This window comes from Equus asinus, chromosome 2 (assembly GCF_041296235.1).
Source record: "Equus asinus isolate D_3611 breed Donkey chromosome 2, EquAss-T2T_v2, whole genome shotgun sequence".
Taxonomy (NCBI): domain Eukaryota; kingdom Metazoa; phylum Chordata; class Mammalia; order Perissodactyla; family Equidae; genus Equus; species Equus asinus.
This window is the reverse complement of record NC_091791.1, coordinates 164,004,772-164,023,649: the sequence shown is the minus strand read 5'-3', so window position 1 is coordinate 164,023,649 and position 18,878 is coordinate 164,004,772. Positions and strand designations below refer to the sequence as shown.

At 37.8% G+C, this 18,878-nt stretch overlaps 2 protein-coding genes across 2 annotated transcripts; one reads left to right on the top strand and one right to left on the bottom strand.

The window, feature by feature from the left end:
• Window positions 1-6,639: 6,639 nt before the first annotated feature.
• Window positions 6,640-7,614, top strand: LOC106833318 (olfactory receptor 11H12-like). The gene has a single exon (XM_014844522.2). The coding sequence runs from the start codon at window positions 6,640-6,642 to the stop codon at window positions 7,612-7,614; it is 975 nt and encodes a 324-aa protein (XP_014700008.2).
• A 3,086-nt stretch (window positions 7,615-10,700) lies between these two features.
• Window positions 10,701-17,934, bottom strand: LOC106833319 (olfactory receptor 11H6-like). Its single transcript, XM_070518708.1, has one exon. It carries the CDS (start codon window positions 15,100-15,102, stop codon window positions 14,134-14,136), a length of 969 nt encoding a protein of 322 aa, XP_070374809.1. The 5' UTR covers window positions 15,103-17,934; the 3' UTR covers window positions 10,701-14,133.
• Window positions 17,935-18,878: the final 944 nt, after the last annotated feature.

Here is an 18,878-nt window from a genome sequence, read left to right as displayed (position 1 = left end):
CCAAGGAGTCTGACAGTGTTCCATTTGGAATATTCAAATGTTCTATTTGGAATATTCAAATATTCTATTTGGAATATTCAAAAACAGTAAGACATCCAGGGATAAAAGGCAGAAGGTGTCAGGGAAAAGGTGGTTGATTACAATATATTTTTGTTTTGTTTTTGGAGAGGAAGAAAGTTTGTGATGGGGGACTAGCAAACTGATTAATATTTTGGAGCTTATAAAATGTGTATGAAAGCTTCCCTCTCTGAGATAGATCTAGTTCTGGATTTTATCTGATTTTCATGACATGGGGGACTCATGTGGTCAAGAAAATTTCCCAAGATCCTGATAGTTTATGTCTTAACTTATATTACCTCGGGTCTTTTAGTGCCTCAGCTGTGGAAGGTATAGATTCTTGTTCTTGTACCATAAACTTATACCTTCTGAATACCCTTTCCTCTCTGATTTTAAGGATGTGTGACTAAGGACTGAGACTAAATTTCAGATACTATATAGTCATCATTTGTAGGTAAACTTAAACCAGACATTAAATATCTAATATATGTTTGCATTACTTTACATGCACTGTTCTCATTCAGGATGAAAATATTGAGAATGTGGTCGTTTCTGAAGCCATCACTTTTCCAAATGCCCTGTTCTTTGAAAGGGGCTGTTAACAAATGTTGGAGCCATGAGAATACATTAACTGCTGGTGAATGGAAGGAGTGACTCAAAAGAAAATTTGCTATGACATGTAAAGGTCGCTTTTGGACTTTAAATTCCATGAAGTTAAAAAACGTCCTTTATAGGCCTACAGGTGTAATACCAACTTAGAAAAAAGTTGCTGAGTTTTCAATAGGTCAAAATAATTTGTTACTAATTGTGGTTGGGGCATTTTTAATTAAAGTGTTTTGCAGGATATTTCTGAAAGGTTATTTTTTGTGATAATCACTTTGTTCATTTTCTCAAAATATTTTCTGCACTTTGAATGACTTAGTTAATGTTCAAGAACTTACTTTTCCTGGTCTAGTCTATTTTACTGTTACATATCTTCTTTTCTTTTATGCCTCACATCCAATTCATTAGCAAGATGCTTCTGTTTCTGAAATACAGCTCATATCTTTCCTTTGTCTTCCCTCTCATCTCCCAAGTTCAAATTTTCATACTTTCTTCCTTGGACTTCTGCAGCACCATCCTAACAGAGCTCCTCACTTCTACTTTTGTAACTAAACCCTCCATTTTCCAAGTAGCTGCAGAGCACTCTTTAAAAATGGAAAAACCTACCATTATAGATTTCTGAACAAAACCATTCACTCTCAGAGCAATTCTGTCTGGAAGTTTCACAAAGCTGTTGTAGAAAACAGGAAGGTGTTCTAGATAACAGAAATGACCACCACAATTTTATGCTTAATCTAATATATTTAACCAGACTGTACTGTCACTCACCTTTTATTACTTAGCTCCTCTGTACGGAAGAAACTATGAAGTTTATCTCCACAAGTCTGAGCTGGAGCTGTCAAAAAAAAAAAAAAAGAGAGAGAAAAGAAAAGAAAGGCTGCTGGATTCACCCTGCATCGGCTGCAGAGGGCGCTGTGAACATTGGTATAACGATTTCTGTGTTTGTGTACCCAGGCTGCTTGGACCGAGTTAATTGACAACAATCAACTTTTTTTGGTTTACCTGTTAAATTAATCAACCCTGGAGAGGCTGAGATAGACTATGGCTGAGGGAACCAGGCTGTGCCATACACAGTGTGAGGAAGACATTCCCTGATATTTTAATTTTCCCTCAAAGCTCAGTACAGTAGAAGTTTGGTACCTCCATTTGTTGGCCCTCTGTCCACAGCCAGTCCAGAGACGTCTCGTGACAACCCAGTTCCCTGATTTACAAACGTTGTATAGTTTCAGCGAGGGGCTGCCACATCTGTCACATTGGGTAATCTGTTCCTGGAAAGTACTTAAAAGTAAGGATAATTTTCCAGATTGGGATGAGTGGTAGGCAGCTGTGTATACCAGAAAAGCATTGGATTTAGAGTCAAAAGCTTCTTTTACTAGTTATAGGAAATTAATTCTCAATTTCCCTAGCTATTAAATGGGCATAATTATGCCTTCTTTAAAGGGCTATTATAAAGATTACTGAATGAGACAAATTTCTGTAAATACCTCGACCATTGCCTCACCAGTAAGAGCTTAAGAGATATTAGTTGTATGTGTATGGCTATAGCAACTTCGAAGAGAGCTGTGAGTAAAAGCTGGCAGATTATGATTCTTTACTCTTCTAAACAGTATATAATCTTAATACCTGCATCAGCAAAGGAATTCCAAACTGAAGCTTCTCAAAAGTTTATTTTTTTTATTTTCTTAGAGAAGAGACATAGTCTTGGCGGTAACCAGAGAAAAGAAAAGAGGTGCAAATGGTTGTGATGAGGATCTTTGTATTTGCTGAGAGATGGAGGGGTTATAAGCAGAGCCTGCGGTGGAGTAAGCCCTGTTTTTTCCTGATCCTGAGGATCTGTTTACTGCTTCTAACAGGAAAACTGTCAAGAGACATCTATTTATATGCTTGTTATTCACTTCCCTCGGGACCTGCCTTAATTTCTGTTGGGTTTTTTTTTCTGTGCTAGTTGAAATAATATCTTTTCTTTGCTTTAAAACTCTCACAGGTATAATGAAATCTTAACAAATCAATTGATTGTTTGATTAATTAATCAACCAATAAGTCTGTCTCTTGCTCCCCTAAGTGTGCCTACCACGTGGCCAATGAAAAATCTTACAAGCCTGAAGGGGATAAAAGCAGCCCCAGATGGCCATAACTGATCTGACATTCACAACCAGACCTCAAAGTTATTACAAGCTGACCTGACACTCTCAGCTATACCGTGCTATTCTGTTATTGGACATAAACCATCCAACAAAATACAACCTCAGTCAAGGTTACTAAGAGACCATGATAAAACAGGACAAAACAAGGCTACTTCATAATTTTGTCTAAGCACAGAAAAAACAAAGTCACTGTGCCACCCATACAATATCAAATATTTTCCTGTCTTGGCTAAAATGAATGACTTCTACTTTTTTAAAAAAAGCCAATTACAGCTTTACTCTCCTTTTTTGTCTGTCCTCTCTATAGATAGATTTGTTGAAATACCTACTCATAGAATTGTCCTTGCTTTGACAACATTCAATTTGGAGCAAATCATCTTCTCAGATTCTCCCCAAGATCACTCAACCAAAGCACCAGTCCTATAATAGGTTCCTTGTAACACTGTCTTACTGAGACATCCCAAGGTTCTCTCCTGGTCTATGTTGTCCCCTGCTATAATGAGTAACAAACCCAACTCATTCGTCTATAGGTATTCCTGTGGTCTTTGGCCAAAGGGCATCAACAAAACTAACATATAATAAGTTGGCTGTGAAACGGGAAGTTTCTCCATGAGACATTATGTGGACATCTTTAAGAAGACAGCTGCATCTAAGGACACTTTCCTGGTCCAAGGATGTTCTTGGCTAAGGTTAGTCAGAGCAGGGTCATTCTGCAGCTGCTCTCTGACCAACTGCAGCTGGGAGGTGGGCTCCAAGGTTTACTTACCTCAACAGAGGGGCAGATCTTTGAACACAGCTGATCTCCTATCTCTCTATCCTTTCTAGTGTGGCAGAAATTTTTGTCTAAAACACTGATGAGTTCAGCTTGCTTCCCTGTTTGGCCACCATTTATATTTAAAAATATTGCAGAATCCATATCCTGGCAAACAGGGCACTCTAGGAAGAAAACTCTTTCACTTTATGTCCTACTTTCCAGAGTTTCTTGCAGATGTCTCTGTCTTGGTGAAACCAAAGCCCTCAGATACACAGTGACAGCATAAAAAAAATGTGTTGAAGGAGTAATTTTTTTTTGCATTTTTTAAAACTTTTTATTGAGACTATGATAGTTTAAAACCTTGTGAAATTTCAGTTGTACATTATTGTTAGACAGTCATGTTGTAGTTGTACCACTTCACCCTTTGTGCCCACCCCCACACACCGTTTTCCCCAGTAACGACTAATCTGTTCTCTTTGTCTACGTGTTTAACATCCACATATAAGTGGAGTCATACAGAGATTGTCTTTCTCTATCTGGCTTATTTCACTTAACATAATACCCTCAAGGTCCATCCATGTTGTTGTGAATGGGACGATTTTATCCTTTTTTATGGCTGATTAGTATTCCATTGTGTGTATATATATATATATATATATATATATATATATACACACCATATCTTCTTTATCCAGTCATCAGTTGATGGGCACTTAGGTTGCTTCCATGTCTCGGCTATTGTAAATAATGCTGCAATGAACATAGGGGTGCATGCGACTTTTCGAACTGCTAATTTCAAGTTCTTTGGATAGATACTCAGTAGTGGGATGGCTGGGTCATATGGTATTTCTATTTTTAATTTTTTGAGAAATCTCCATACTGTTTTCCATAGTGGCTGCACCAGTTTGCATTCCCACCAGCAGTCTATGAGGGTTTGAAGGAGTAATTTTACCCTCTGGAAAAAATAGTACCTACTGTGACTCACTTGCAGTGGGAGAGTCAAGCCCTATGTAGAAAATGACCTAGAAAAGCAGGTGTGGAGGATTGATCAATTAATAGAGTTCAAGAGTGTCTGTACTACTCTGCCTCTTTTCTGTCCTTTTCATATCACTTTCCCATCTCTGGGCTTGATCTGAGAATACTTTTTATTTTTTAAACAGTTTTAGGGTGGTATAACTGACATACAATATTGTATACAAAGTGTGTAATTTGATAATTTTCACACACATATATATACACCTGTGACACCATCTCCATAATCAAGATAGTAAACATAATCATCATCTCCAATCATCATGCCCCTTTGCAATCTCTCCCGCCTACCCATCTCTGACCTCACTCCCCAGGGAACCACTGATCTTTCTCTCACTATAGATGAGTTTCAATTTTCTTCAGCTTTATATAAATGGAATCATACCATATGTACTCTTTCTTTTGGTCTAGCTTCTTTCACTCAGCACAATTATTTTGAGGTCCATCCATGGTGTTGCGTGTATCAGTAGATCATTCCTTTTTATTGCTGCGTAATATTCTGTTATATAGACATACCAAGGTTTGTTTATCCATTCACCTGTTGATGGATATTTGGATTCTTTCCAGTTTTGTGTTATTATAAATAAACCTGCTAGGAATATTTGTGTATAAGACTTAATGTGGCATATGCTTTTTTTCCTCCTGGGTAAATAGCTAGGGGTGAAATAGCTTTCTCAAGTGGTAGATACATGCTTAACTGCCAGCTGCTTTCCAAAGTGCTTGTACCATTTTACATTTGCACCAGCAGTGTATGAGAGCTCAAATTTCTTTATATCATCAACAACATTTGCATGGACAGTCTTAATTTTAGTCCTTCTGGTATGCATACAGTGGTTTCAATATCTCATTGCGGTTTTAATTTGTATTTTTCTATTGACTAGTGATGTTGAAAATATTTTCATTTATTTGCCATCCGTATATGTTCTGTTCAATTCTGTTCAAATATTTTCTCCATTTTTAATTGATTTTTTATTATTGATTTTGAGTTTTCTTCATATATATATTCTGGATGCAATTCCTTTAAATGATATATGCTTTGCCAGTATTTTCTCCTAGTTTGTGGACTGTCTTTTCATTCTCTTTTTTTTCCTAAAGATTGTCTTGCAAATGCAGCTTTCCATAAATCTTTGATCATTTTATTCTTCTGCTAGACCAGCTCCAGTTGTTTGCCATTGACTACAAAATTAAGCGTGAAGTAGTCAGACTGGCAGTGAGTGCTCTGCCATATGGCCCCATCTTTTGGACCTTATATCTCATCATTCCTTTACAAGTACTCTAACTTCCATTCTTTTGGACTCTTCTCTAAACATAATGTCTTGTATCCAAATCTTTTCACATTACTGTTATATGCTATTAATGTTTTGCTTCCATCATTGCCCTTGGAACATTCTGCCTTTTGCCAAGGTCCTTCTCCCTCCCAAATGCCTTTCCTTATTTTTTCCAACTGGTCATAATCTTCAAGTCTCACATGACAACAAAAAATTTTATTTTGATTTGTCATATCCCATTGTTACCGTGTCAGTGGCAGCACCATGTCTAGGTAGAGGGATGCTAACATCCACTCCATATTCTGTATCAGTTTCCCATGAAGTTCCACAAATAAACATACAATCTAAGTAAAAATAGTTTCCTTGCTATGCAAATTAGGTCCTGAGGTAAATCTCCTTAGATCTTTTCCAATCAGATTTAAGCTCCTAAACTCCCTCTCTATAGAAATTCTACAGCCATAATGTATTGTTTGAAGTTGCTTTGGAAAAAGATATTTGACACAAGCTCCACAAGAGCAGGGACTCTGCCTTTTTTTATTCATTATTCTTCCCTATCTCCTAGAACAGTGACAAGGATATGTGCAAAATAAATGTTTATTGAATAAATGAGGGAGGAAAGGAGACAAAGAGGAAAGAACAACTCACCCTTCCAAAGGGAAGTAGTAATATCGCAAAACCAAACTGAGGAAAATAAACATATATCTCTTTACCAAGAAGAAGAAAAATAGTGCAACTATTTCTGTGGCTCTTACTGTCTCTGTCACTTCCACAGGTCCGACTCATGAGGACCTTGGAGACTACTAATATCTCTGGGTTTGTGAGTGAGTTCATTCTCCTGGGCTTTCCATGTGACAGAGACATCCAGATCCTCCTCTTTGTGCTCTTCTCCTTCATCTACCTTCTGACTCTCATGGGCAATGCATCCGTCATCTATGCTGTGTGGTCAAGCCAGAAACTCCACACACCCATGTACATCCTCCTGGCCAACTTTTCTTTCTTGGAGATCTGCTATGTCAGTTCTGATGTGCCCAAAATGTTGACCAACATCATCTCCCAAACCAAGAGCATCTCCTACACTGGCTGCCTGCTCCAGTTCTACTTCTTCTTCTCCATGTGTGCTGCTGAGGGCTTATTTCTGTCAGTGATGTCTTTTGATCGATTTCTTGCCATTTGTAGACCTTTGCATTATCCCACTGTAATGACCTATCGCCTATGTGCTAGGTTAATGGTTTTCTGCTGGGCTGGTGGTTTTCTCTGGTTACTGACTCCTTTAACTCTAATATCTCAAGTGCCCTTCTGTGGTCCCAACACCATTGACCATTTTCTCTGCGATCTGGCACCTTTGCTGGCATTGTCCTGTGCTCCAGTACCTGGAATTACTCTGATCTGTGGAATCATTAGCTCTTTAATCATCTTTCTCACCTTCCTGTACATCCTTGGCACTTACTTCTGTGTTCTGAGTGTGGTGCTACAGATGCCCTCAGGCTCAGGAAGGCATAAGGCTTTCTCTACTTGTGCCTCCCACCTTGCTGTGGTGTCTCTGTTCTATGGCTCAGTCATGGTGATGTACGTTAGCCCAGGTTCTGGGGACTATCCTGGGATACAGAAATTTGTGACCCTGTTCTATGCTTTAGCAACCCCATTCTTTAATCCCTTGATCTACAACTTTCGGAACAAAGATATGAAGGAGGAACTAAGGAAAATTCTGAATGTGTTGTTATGGAAAATCTCTAAAGGATTCAAAAGTCAAATTTAATATAATGCATCATTAATGTTCAGGAGGATGGAAGATCATGATACAAATGAGATCAGGCTTTTTTTCTCTTCATTTTCTTTTATTTTTATATATTGGGCAGATGATTTTTAAAAACTCATTATATTTATAATTTAAGTCTTAGGAAGTTATTACTGTTATGTTCCAGATATTTCTGTACCTTAGATAGACTTGTTTATTTTGAAATCCAACAATAAGATTTTCATATATTTCTCTATAATTGAGTTTCTATTTTCTGTTTCGATTTTCATTACATACTACTTGATGTATTTCAACACCCTCAAAATCTGCCTTCATCAAATCCAGTTCTTTTTCAGAGCATAGCAAATGTTGAATGTATTGCAAACACACAAATATTTAACCAACAATCTTTTAGATAACCAGATTAAAAAAAAACTCTCAACCTCAGGGACAATTTTAAAGCACTACTTTTATATATTCCATAATTCCAAGTATGGTTTTGGGCAACAACATGGGTCCTCAGTAAAGTTATGTTGATTTGACTGATTCCTCACATTTTACCAAGGCTGTCACTTTAGGAGGTAGGTCCAAAGCTTCTATATGCAGCCACATGAAGTTTAGCTTATACTCAGTGTAAGACAAAGACCTATAGACTTGGTGAATCACTAATATTTAGGTCTAAGCTGTACTTATTTTCATGTATTTCTCTGTAAAATTCTGGCTAAATGTCCCTCAGAGATAATTTCTACTCTGTAATTTCTTGTTTTCTAGACTAGTAATTTAATTTACAGTATTTCACTTCATGAGGAAACCTTGGGCTAAAACTTTGTTCTGGGATAACTCCAGCGCTAACTTTACTTCCAAACCTTAGTCAAACATCTGCAACCTCCTGCTGGATATTTTTACATGAAGATCTACTTTAAATTCAAATGTCTATGTCTAAATTGGCTCATCTCCTTTTAAATTAGCTCTAACCATCCTTATTTGCCAATGGATCCACTGATCTATAATCTGTACTTAAAATCATAACTTTTATAATTTCTCACCTTCTCATACCCAATCCTACTATCATTAAATTCTGTGTCATCTTCCCTATGATGCTTTGTCATCTTTACTCATCATTTTTTGTCCAGGTTCTAGCATTCCATGAAGGCATAATAACTTCATAAATGTTCTGTTTCTGACATCTCCCATGTCAAATTCTAGAATTATCATCTTAAACCTCTTTTCCCTCAGTCCCCACACTTATTTCCTCTCTACTTACACACTGGATAAATCCAAAATTCTTTTTCTTTTTTTGTGGATAAATGTCATTTAAATTTTTTTCAAACCCACAGAATATACAACACCAAGAGTGAACCCTAAAGTAAACTATGAACTCTGAATGATGATTATGTGTCAATGTAGGTTCATCAATTGTAACAAATATGCCACTCTGGTGAGGGATGTTGATAATGGGTGAGGCTATGCATGTATGGGGTCAGTGGGCATATGAGAAATTGCTGTGAACCTAAAACAACTCTTTTAAAAAATAAAGTCTAAAATATATATATTATATATATTTATATAAATATTTATAGAAATATTTTGTATATTTATATAAAAATTGTTTATATGTAACAATAAAAAATAATAAATAATTTATATATATTTTATATATAATATTTATATATATCTTTATATATATATAATATACCATGATCTATCTATCATGTATATCTACTTAGGGACTTAATATTTTCCTCACATCATATTCTTAACCACTATTCTGTGCTGGATCTGTGACATTTAGCTTGTAGATCCTCTTTCTTATATTTGTTAGCTCACACTTGCAAGATGGTTGCTAAACATCCAGGTATTTTCCATGTTCCAGTCTGGAGGAGCATGAAGCAGCAGTTCTTGTTTCAGGAAAGCAACTGGCTTCCCAGAAATCCTCAATTTGTGTCTCATTGGCCAGAGCTATGTCATGTGACCAACCTAGCTAGATGCAAGTGAGGCTGAAGAAGCAAGTGTTTTTAGCTGAACTCATTGCTACTCTGAATAAAATCAGGATTCTTTTACTAAGGAAAAGAGGAATGCACTCTGGGTGGGTAATAGCAGTCCCTGCCACAGAGGGCTCTGCAGAGTTTCTCTAATCACCTTAGATGTAATGAAACTTAAACAACTGAGAACACTGACCTTTGACAAGTGTGAAAAAGCTGAAGAAGACAAGCATACCAACTTTCAAGAAGCTATCACATTTATAAATCTGATTAATGGCAAATAGACTGAGAGGTTTATTGACTAACGACTTAAAATCAATTTTTGTTGATTATAATAATGTTTTATAAACAATTGGTACAACTAAATTTGAATAATAATGAACTGTTCTAATGATGATTGGAATTATACTGAACAAATAGCATTTGCCAATAAAATGACACCTATGAGTTCAATGATGAGGAAAACAATTTGGAAGAGAAAAGACTAAAGAGAAAAAGCTGTTTGAGTCCTAGTTTCTGTGAATATTGTCTTCCAAAGGACATCTCTAACTAATTTAGCCATTTTCCCCCAAAGACTATGTAAATAATCTCTTCCAGTCTGGTGACGAGAAAAGAGTTAGTTGAATTACAGAGACCACACATATTGTCAGCCTACCAAGAGGAAATGACATCACCCAGCCATGTATTCATCTTGGGGCTTTATAAGATGTGTCTTTAGAAACAAAATGGAATGGAATAGAAGAGGATAGTATGGCATAATTTGTAATAAGGGTATTATTATTCTAAGAAACTCCTGTTTCAGTTATTTTTGTATGTGTGTATACTTAGAAATTAACTAATAAACATCCAAGTGGAGATTCAAGTAGGCAATTGTATGTGCAAGTCTGGAGGTATGTAACGAGGTTGGGAGTGGAGATAAAAACCTGAGAATTATCAACATATCAATGGCATTTAAGGCTGTTAGATTCTTTGAGATCGGTCTAAATCTGTGCTGTCTAATAGAGATATAACACAAGCCTCAGGTGTGAACCACATATATAATTTTAAATATTCTGTTAGCTACTTTAATAAAGATAAAAAGAAATAGATGAAATCAACTTTAATAATATATTTTATTTGGCCCAATTTATCCAAAATAGTATCATTTCAACATATAATCAACATAAACATCATTAATAAGATATTTACATTATTTTATTATACTAAGTCTTCAAAATTATTACATAATTTTATACTTATAGCACTTCTCAATTAGGACTAGTCACATTTCAAATGATCAATAGCCACATGTAGGTCATGGCTATTGTAGTTTAGTGCAGGTATAGATAGAGAAGTCTGAGGACTAAATACAGAGCTCAGAAAGTGTTGAGGCTAAACAAATAATTGAATTGTCTTTATTTTTCAGATTAAAGTTTCTTTGCCTAGAAGTATTCTCCTATTTCATAGGTTTTCCTGATTCAAATCCTGATTTTGTTGGTGAAAAAACCCACTGAGTTCACCGTGTCATGGGAGTAGTTCTCTCACACATCCATGCACCACCTCCTGGTAAGGAGTCTTTCCTGAAGAATTGTATCTTCAGCTTCATAGTCCTAACTTCTTCCAGACTGACAGAAGTCGTGGCAGAATCTGGATGAAATTCCCCTCTCAGACTTGCTTTTTTTTTTTTTTTTCAGATTTTAGTTTTTCCTTTTTCTCCCCAAAGCCCCCGGGTACACAGTCGTGTATTCTTCGTTGTGGGTCCTTCTAGTTGTGGTATGTGAGACGCTGCCTCAGCGTGGTTTGATGAGCAGTGCCATGTCCGCACCCAAGATTCAAACCAACGAAACACTGGGCCGCCTGCAGTGGAGCGCACGAACTTAACCACTCGGCCACGGGGCCAGCCCCCTCTCAGACTTGCTTTTTAAGTGAGAATAGTGGATGGGTGTGGTAGACAGTTATAGAGCAATACTTTCGTGTAATCCAATTTGTATACTCATTCAAAACCCAGAATTTATATTTTTACATATAAATTCACCCAAAAAGGCCTAGAAGTATACCTATCAAACTGGACACATTGCTGGGAGACAAGCAGGCGTACAGAAGTATGGAGATATGAGGATTATTGTTACTTTGTAGTATTTTGTCTTTGACAATGAAAACTTATCCATTTTAAAATATATTACTTGTGTAATTAAAAAAAATAGAAAATGAAATATAATTCATCCCAGTGTAGATAAGCAAGCCTTGGTTATTGAAAATTCTATGTATACAATATTTAGGCCAAATCTAAATTTTGAAAAGCTTAATTTTATATATAAATATCTTTTTCAGACACTACGAACACCTAGATATAAGTGAGGATCTAGGTTATGTGGTGAATTGTGGTCCATTGACTCCCAGGCTAAAAATTTTTGGCTCAAAGAGAAAGAGTAGGTGATGAATCATCTTTATCTACTCCTTTTCAGTTCTAAGAAAAGAGAGTGGGAAGGATTAAATTTCACTGCAGCTAATACAGACTTTTCCAGATGATGGATGATTTCCTTCCCTTTAGGTGAACTTCTGTCTCTCAGAACTACAGATAGTACAGCAACAACTAATAAGCATCATGACATATTCTTACAGCACTTATCATGAGATAGACAAGCCCTCAACTACCCTAGGGAAATTTATTCCCATTTCTCATCCTGCTTCTACTTCACTGCTATTGATGAGTGGGTCATTTAACTAAAGTCTATCCTATGTAATGTCTAGATTGAACGTAGCCCAAGGATATTATTGGGGAATCAATATGATTGGGACATTATAGTTGATATTTTTTGTCTGTTTCTTTTGGCTGCCTAGTATCTCAATCCTTTTTCACGGCTTGAAGAATCACATTACTATCAAGCTTGGAGCTTATCTTTGCATAATTGGAGTTCTGATTGCCAGGTACTAGCTCTCCTAGCCTCTCTTGCAGCTACAGCATAGGGATGTATTATTGGTTCCACCAAGCCCACACAGCTACATCAGACTTTGATGCAGGGGCTAGTGATGTAAGAAGCAGAAGTGGGGTGAGGGTGGGAAAGCAGTGGTGAAATATTGACATAAAAATATCAATGAAGCACGTAGCACAATTATTGCAGGAAAGAAAAATTCCTAGCCCAGAATTGACAGTGGTTGAAACTGTGGCATCTGGTGGCCACTGGCAGTGGTGTGGCTGTAGTGATAGTGATTTCTCATCAGAGCAGTTCCACTGGGGTTTGCACATTGATCTTTAAATCTGAGACTCAACTCTGTTTCTTCAGTTTTAATTGATTCTTTGAGATTCCTGATATCCCATCAATAAATATTTTCCATTGTCATGCCTAATCTGCCGGAGTTAACTTCTGTTATATGCAAGTAAGAACCCTGTTATAATTACATCAGAGTAGATTTATCTCAGGTAGGTGCAATCCCAGTAATCTGCAGAGGGCAAGGAGAAACTAACCTTTCAGGATTATAGGTTGCCTTGAATTCCCCTCTAGTTTTAAAGTGATCCAGGAAGCTTCATCACTAAGCATATTCTATTACAGGAAATATCCCCAAATCCAGAATAACTTGGAAGAGGACTTTAAGATGTCTATTTTTATATGGACAACTGGAATTGAGGTCTGATCTGGACTGGATATTGTCAGTCCAATCATTAGCTTTTTCTTCAACGTATAGATGACAACTTCACAAATGACTTCCTCCTCCAGAAAAGGAAATTTTGTGCCATAGTTTAAGGTATGAAGATTTCAGAGTACAGACAGATCATCAGGTCAAGTCAAAATGTTTATGTTAAGTGCTAACTGCCTCTAAGCAGTTTATATTTTGGTTGGCAGAGTCTGTTCCCTGGGTTCTCATATTTATTTTCTGTAACAGTAAATGCTCCTCTACTAAAAGCTCAGAAGGTGCAAAAATCCAGGTTTGGGTAAGGAATACTTAGTGATTTGGCTTCTTTGAATGTGTGCATGTCCTTCAGTGTATCCTCTTCAAAGTTGGACTGAGAATTTCCCTTAAGAAGAAACTATACCATATCCTCTTTTCATTTGCTGCACACCATGGACACTTTACTGATGCTTGGTAGTAAGGAAAATACAAATGAAAAAACGCTACTGTTTTAGTGACAGGCATTAGGTCTTTGATCTTATAAATAAAGCAATAAAATTTTTGTAGTACAGTGAGTAGATGCTGTATCCCTTTGGAAAAACCTGTAATTGGAAAGGAAAAAATAGTTGATAAATTTGAAACACATAAAATAGTATTAGAATAAACGCCGGGATACGAGTTGGAAACACGAATCTTAGATTTGTACATACCAACTTGATTATATTAGTTTTAAGACATCAAAAAATCTCCAGAACAGAAAAATTATCCATTGGGGAATGGAAACTGTACAGAACATTCCTACAATGGACCGTTAGGATTATGATTATTTCCTTTTGAGATAGGATTTGGGTTCTTTGCATGTAATGAGTCACACTTTTATGAGAGTAAGAAATCAAACACTTAGACATGCCCAGAAAATAGTTTTCTTTTTAATGAGAGAAAGTCTATATTCCTGAAAGAAAAATTTATATCATTTCTCTATATTTTTAGGAATTTCTTTTGATGGTGCTCCCAGGACTTTCTTTAGTGCATCTTTCATATCTTTGTTCCGCAGACTGTAGATCAGAGGATTAAAGAATGGGGTTGCCATGCAGTAAAACAAGGTCACAAATTTCTGTGTCCCAGGATGGCTCCTGGAGCCTGGACTCACATACATGACCATGACTGAGCCATAGAACAGAGAAACCACCAAGAAATGGGAGGCACATGTAGAAAAAGCTTTGTTCCTGCCTGAGCCAGCTGGGACCCGAAGTACAGCTTGCAAAACTAAAGTATAGGATCCCAGGATGTAGAGGAAGGTGATAAAGATGATGAGAGAGCTTACAGTAGCACAAGTTAGAGTAGTTTTTGGAACTGGGGCACAGGACAGTGCCAGCAGTGGCCCCAGGTCACAGAAAAAATGGTCAATGATGTTAGGGCCACAGAAGGGCACCTGGGACATAAGAACTGCAGGCATCAGTATGGATAGAAAGCCACCTGCCCAGCAGAAAACCACTAAGTGGGCACAGAGATGGTGAGTCATGATGGTGGGGTAATGCAGAGGTCGACAGATGGCAAGGAACCGATCAAAGGACATTGCAGACAGAAAGTAGCCCTCAGCAGCACACATGGAGAAGAAGAAGTAGAACTGGAGCAGGCAGCCAGTGTAGGAGATGCTCTTGGTCTGCGAGATGATGTTGGCCAACATTTTGGGCACATCAGAACTGACATAGCAGATCTCAAGGAAGGAGAAGTTGGCCAGGAGGATGTACATGGGTGTGTGGAGTTTCTGGCTTGACCACACGGCACAGATAATGGATGTGTTCCCCAGGAGGGTCAGAAGGTAGATGAGGGAGAAGATGACAGAGAGGAGGATCTGGATCTCCCTGCGGCAGGGGAAGCCCAGGAGGATGAACTCACTCACAGACCCAGAGATATTACTGGCTTCTGAGATACGCATTCTTCTAATCTATGAAAGGAATGAGCAATACAGACCATTATATTAGCCATTTTCTCTCTGGTGAGGCAGATATCTTCCAGGTCAGTAGTTTCCATCAAATACCAAAGGGAAGCCAAATAGGAAAATATTTTTCTGTCCCTTCAGAGACTAAACATGGCATACAGACTGGTGAGTTGAAATGAAAAACTATAAACTATAAATCCAAGGTTCTGGGCTCAATGGAGGAGGCTTTGGACTGGAAATTCAGTGCTTGGAAGGGATGCTTTAAACTAGACAACCTCAATTTTCTATATTTGAGATTTAACTGAAGTGTGTGTAGTAAGTGCCCCACGCTCTTCAGTGTGACCACAATTTTACTTACGCAGTTGAACTGACTATGCTGGGTAAGACTGCATGTAAATAGGGCAAAGAAACATGGAAAGGAAAGAAGAAGAGTGGAAGGAAGATATATTTCAGGGTTGTTGTCTTTGGGTGAGAAATATCTCTTTCACTCTTGGCTAGAATCAGTGTAAAGTCACCTCAAAATTAAGGTGAGAATAGGGAGCCCTTGAGAAGAAGCCTTTGCTGTGTTGAGGGTGGCTCTGGGATTAGCAGTTGCTCATCAAAATTTGAAGAAAGAGAAAAGCAAATGTCCAGAAAGAGAAAGAAGCAGCAGATTTTCCTTCAAATTCTTATCTGAAAATCAACTTGGAATAGTTCTGAATGTCCTTCCTTCCTTTCCCAATTCAGGAGCAGACTTCTTGGGCTTCCTGAGAACGCCTCTGTTCCTGCCTCAGTGCTCTAAATTTAACACGCCGAGGACCGATGCTCCTTCTCTCCCTGCCTTGGGTCCTTGTGGATTCTACTTGGGATTACATGTTGATTTTTCCTTTTATGGCAAATATGGGAATTCTTACATCTTAATTATACTTAATGAGAGTAGATACCTGTCACTTACAAATGTTTTATTTCCTCTGAAGAGATATAAAGCCCACAGGTTTCTGTTATCTTTTTATCTGAAAGATAATGCAAAAGAGAAGTGTCAGCTCAGATTTTCCTGCTGGGATTATTAAACAAATATATCCTGGATAGACATTTGAGAGTCCCTGCACGAAAGAACAAAGGCTTTGTAAAAAAATTATGTATTATTTTATATACTACTTTATCTATAACATAGAATATATTTATAGATAAAAATACAAAAGAAAATTCACAGCCCTCTTTTTGTAGCAGCATTACACACAGTGACATTGCAGCAGGCAGTCGAGGGGCTCCCACCTGTGCCCTTTTAGGGATCCTGGGTGTGCAGGGTTTTGGATGCCTGGTGACCCTCTGCCACAGTTTGAGTCTCACAAAGGATCCTCTGTAGCCTTATACAAAAAGAAGTAGAGTGCCAGGCAACTCTCCCATTCTTTTATTTTGCATCCCCTTCTGGCCACATATTGCCCCTGGAGGCCACCCCTCAGGAGAAGCAGGGACAATCAGAGTGCATCACTCAATCCCCAGGTGTCTTTTACTTTCAGTGGTGAGCTCAAAGATGAAGGGCCTCCCTGAATCCATTGGTAAAACTGTCACCTGGTAATGGCCCTTTGGTTTTCTGCTCACCTGGCACCTCCAGATTGGTTCTGGATTTTAAAAACCATCCTCATATTGGATGTCATCAGTTGCTTCAACGCTCTGGGGCAACCTTTCCTTCATATATACTTCTTCAAGTGACATTTAAAGTTCACTTTAAGAAATCCCCAAATCCTGAGTATCTTTCCAATAACCCACTAAAAGTAACCTCCCTGCCCATCTTTATCACTTGGTATAGAGATATTAAAAGTTGGTCTCTATTCCCCCTGCAAACTCCTGGCTGCAGAGACTGATGCCTGCTGGACTGTCCAGTGGCTTTCAGACTTCACGAGTATAAGAAAACCTGGGGTCTCATTTAACCTCAGAGTCTCCTCTCATACCCTCAACCCCAGGGATTCTACATCTTTTAATATTTTTGAATTCTCTTTCTCCTACCTCAAAGGATATAATCACTCTACCCAGCTTTGTATCATGCTTAGATGATAGTTTTTAGTACCTGCTATTTGCCAATTATCATGCCAGCAAATTTCACATGCATTATCTAATAAATAATACTCTGAAGCCAATCTTACCATTTAAAACAATTAAACAGAAGACTACAGAGAGTAAGAGTTTAGATTTGGCTGTAATTCAAGTTGGTTCATTTTCTTTCCACAAATAGTATGCCTGAAGTGAAAAAATATATCTAATCTGCTTATGGCATCTGCCTGTTCTTCTTATGCCTTTTGGTCACTCTGAGAAACTGCTATTAACATTATTATTTTGACTTCTTTTCTTAAACATTTTTACTTCAAACACTATACTTTATAAGATTATTCATAAGTTGTTCTCTATGGCTTGACTTCCTGTTTATCTTGGTGTAACAAATTTCACTGAAAAATGAGTGCCCACTGTGAACAAAGATTTATTCCAAACAATCATTGCCCACAAGGAGCTTTCAGGGGAATGAACTACCTTGGAAAAAGTTCCAACCAAAATATTGTGCAAGGACAAAACTTTAGATCCTTTTTATTCTTTGCTGCTTAAGTGGATGCATGGTAGTCTTATACTGACAGTGAGGTACATTTGAACTCTTGGGTGTGGTTCATGGGAAGATGGGATCCAGACCCGTTTCTGATGTTACCTTCTTCTTTTAGACAGTCTATAACTTGTGTTATGCTCCTTCTCTCTTCTCCAAGCTTAATTCCTTTGAACACAGAGGTATGACATAACTTTCCAAGTTAGTTCTTTTAATTTTTAATTTCAGAAGTACCTCAGAAACCAGTCCTGACATGTCACTTGCCCCAAGAAAGACAGTCATTCTGAAAAAAAAATGAATTGTTCTAGATGCTTCAGTTTCAGAGAAATTCCTTAAATGTAAATTTGAATCCATAATTTTTTTCTTACTCTTCATTATTATTCCATTTTTTTTCTTTTCTTTCCATTCTCTGACTCCCTTTGTCTGTGTTTTCTTCCTAGAATTGGTGCCATGGCAACTGAGGCTCTGTGATATCACCAATGAGCTCACTGCCTCTCTTGCCTTACTCAGGCTGTCAGTGGATGGTTCTCGGGGTGAACAAACCATGCCAGTTTGGATATTTGAGGACAATGCTAAGCTTAAGTCAAACAATTCATTTTACTGCTGAAGAGAAGATGTCTTTCAGGCCTGGAAGTCATTGCTTAAGTTAGGAATACCCAGGGAAAACCAGGTCCCGATTAGGTTTCTGGATTTAAACTCTGGGAAAAAATCAACACTGGACCCGAAAGCCACTGGCAGAAAGTGGTGACCTGGGGGTAAATCTGACCTTCCCAGGCCTTCTGTTTGTCAGGCAGGATGTTGTGGACTATATAGCAGCTAAACCACAAGGGCTGTGCTGGGCCAGGCTCTGCTTTGGGCAGTATGGCCCGAGGCACCCAGGTCCCTATCTTTGCACAGACTTCCTCAGGCTGTATGTAAAGGCTCTAAGGGTTGCTATGTCTCCTGTGGAGTTTGGGTGGAAGAGAGAGAAGTGGACAGATATACATACTTGGTCATTTCATAACTGACTTTAGATCAATGATATCTAAACTTTTGGAGTAGGTATAGGTAGTGCTTAATTTCAGCATGTTGTCTTCTCTGTTCTTTCCAAACAAGCCATGGACATTAAATAATGAATTTCCAAATGAAAGTGAATTTAATTTAATTTTGAGAATCTCACATGAATCTTTGATATGATCGTTGATCTTAGATCTGAGTGGAAAAT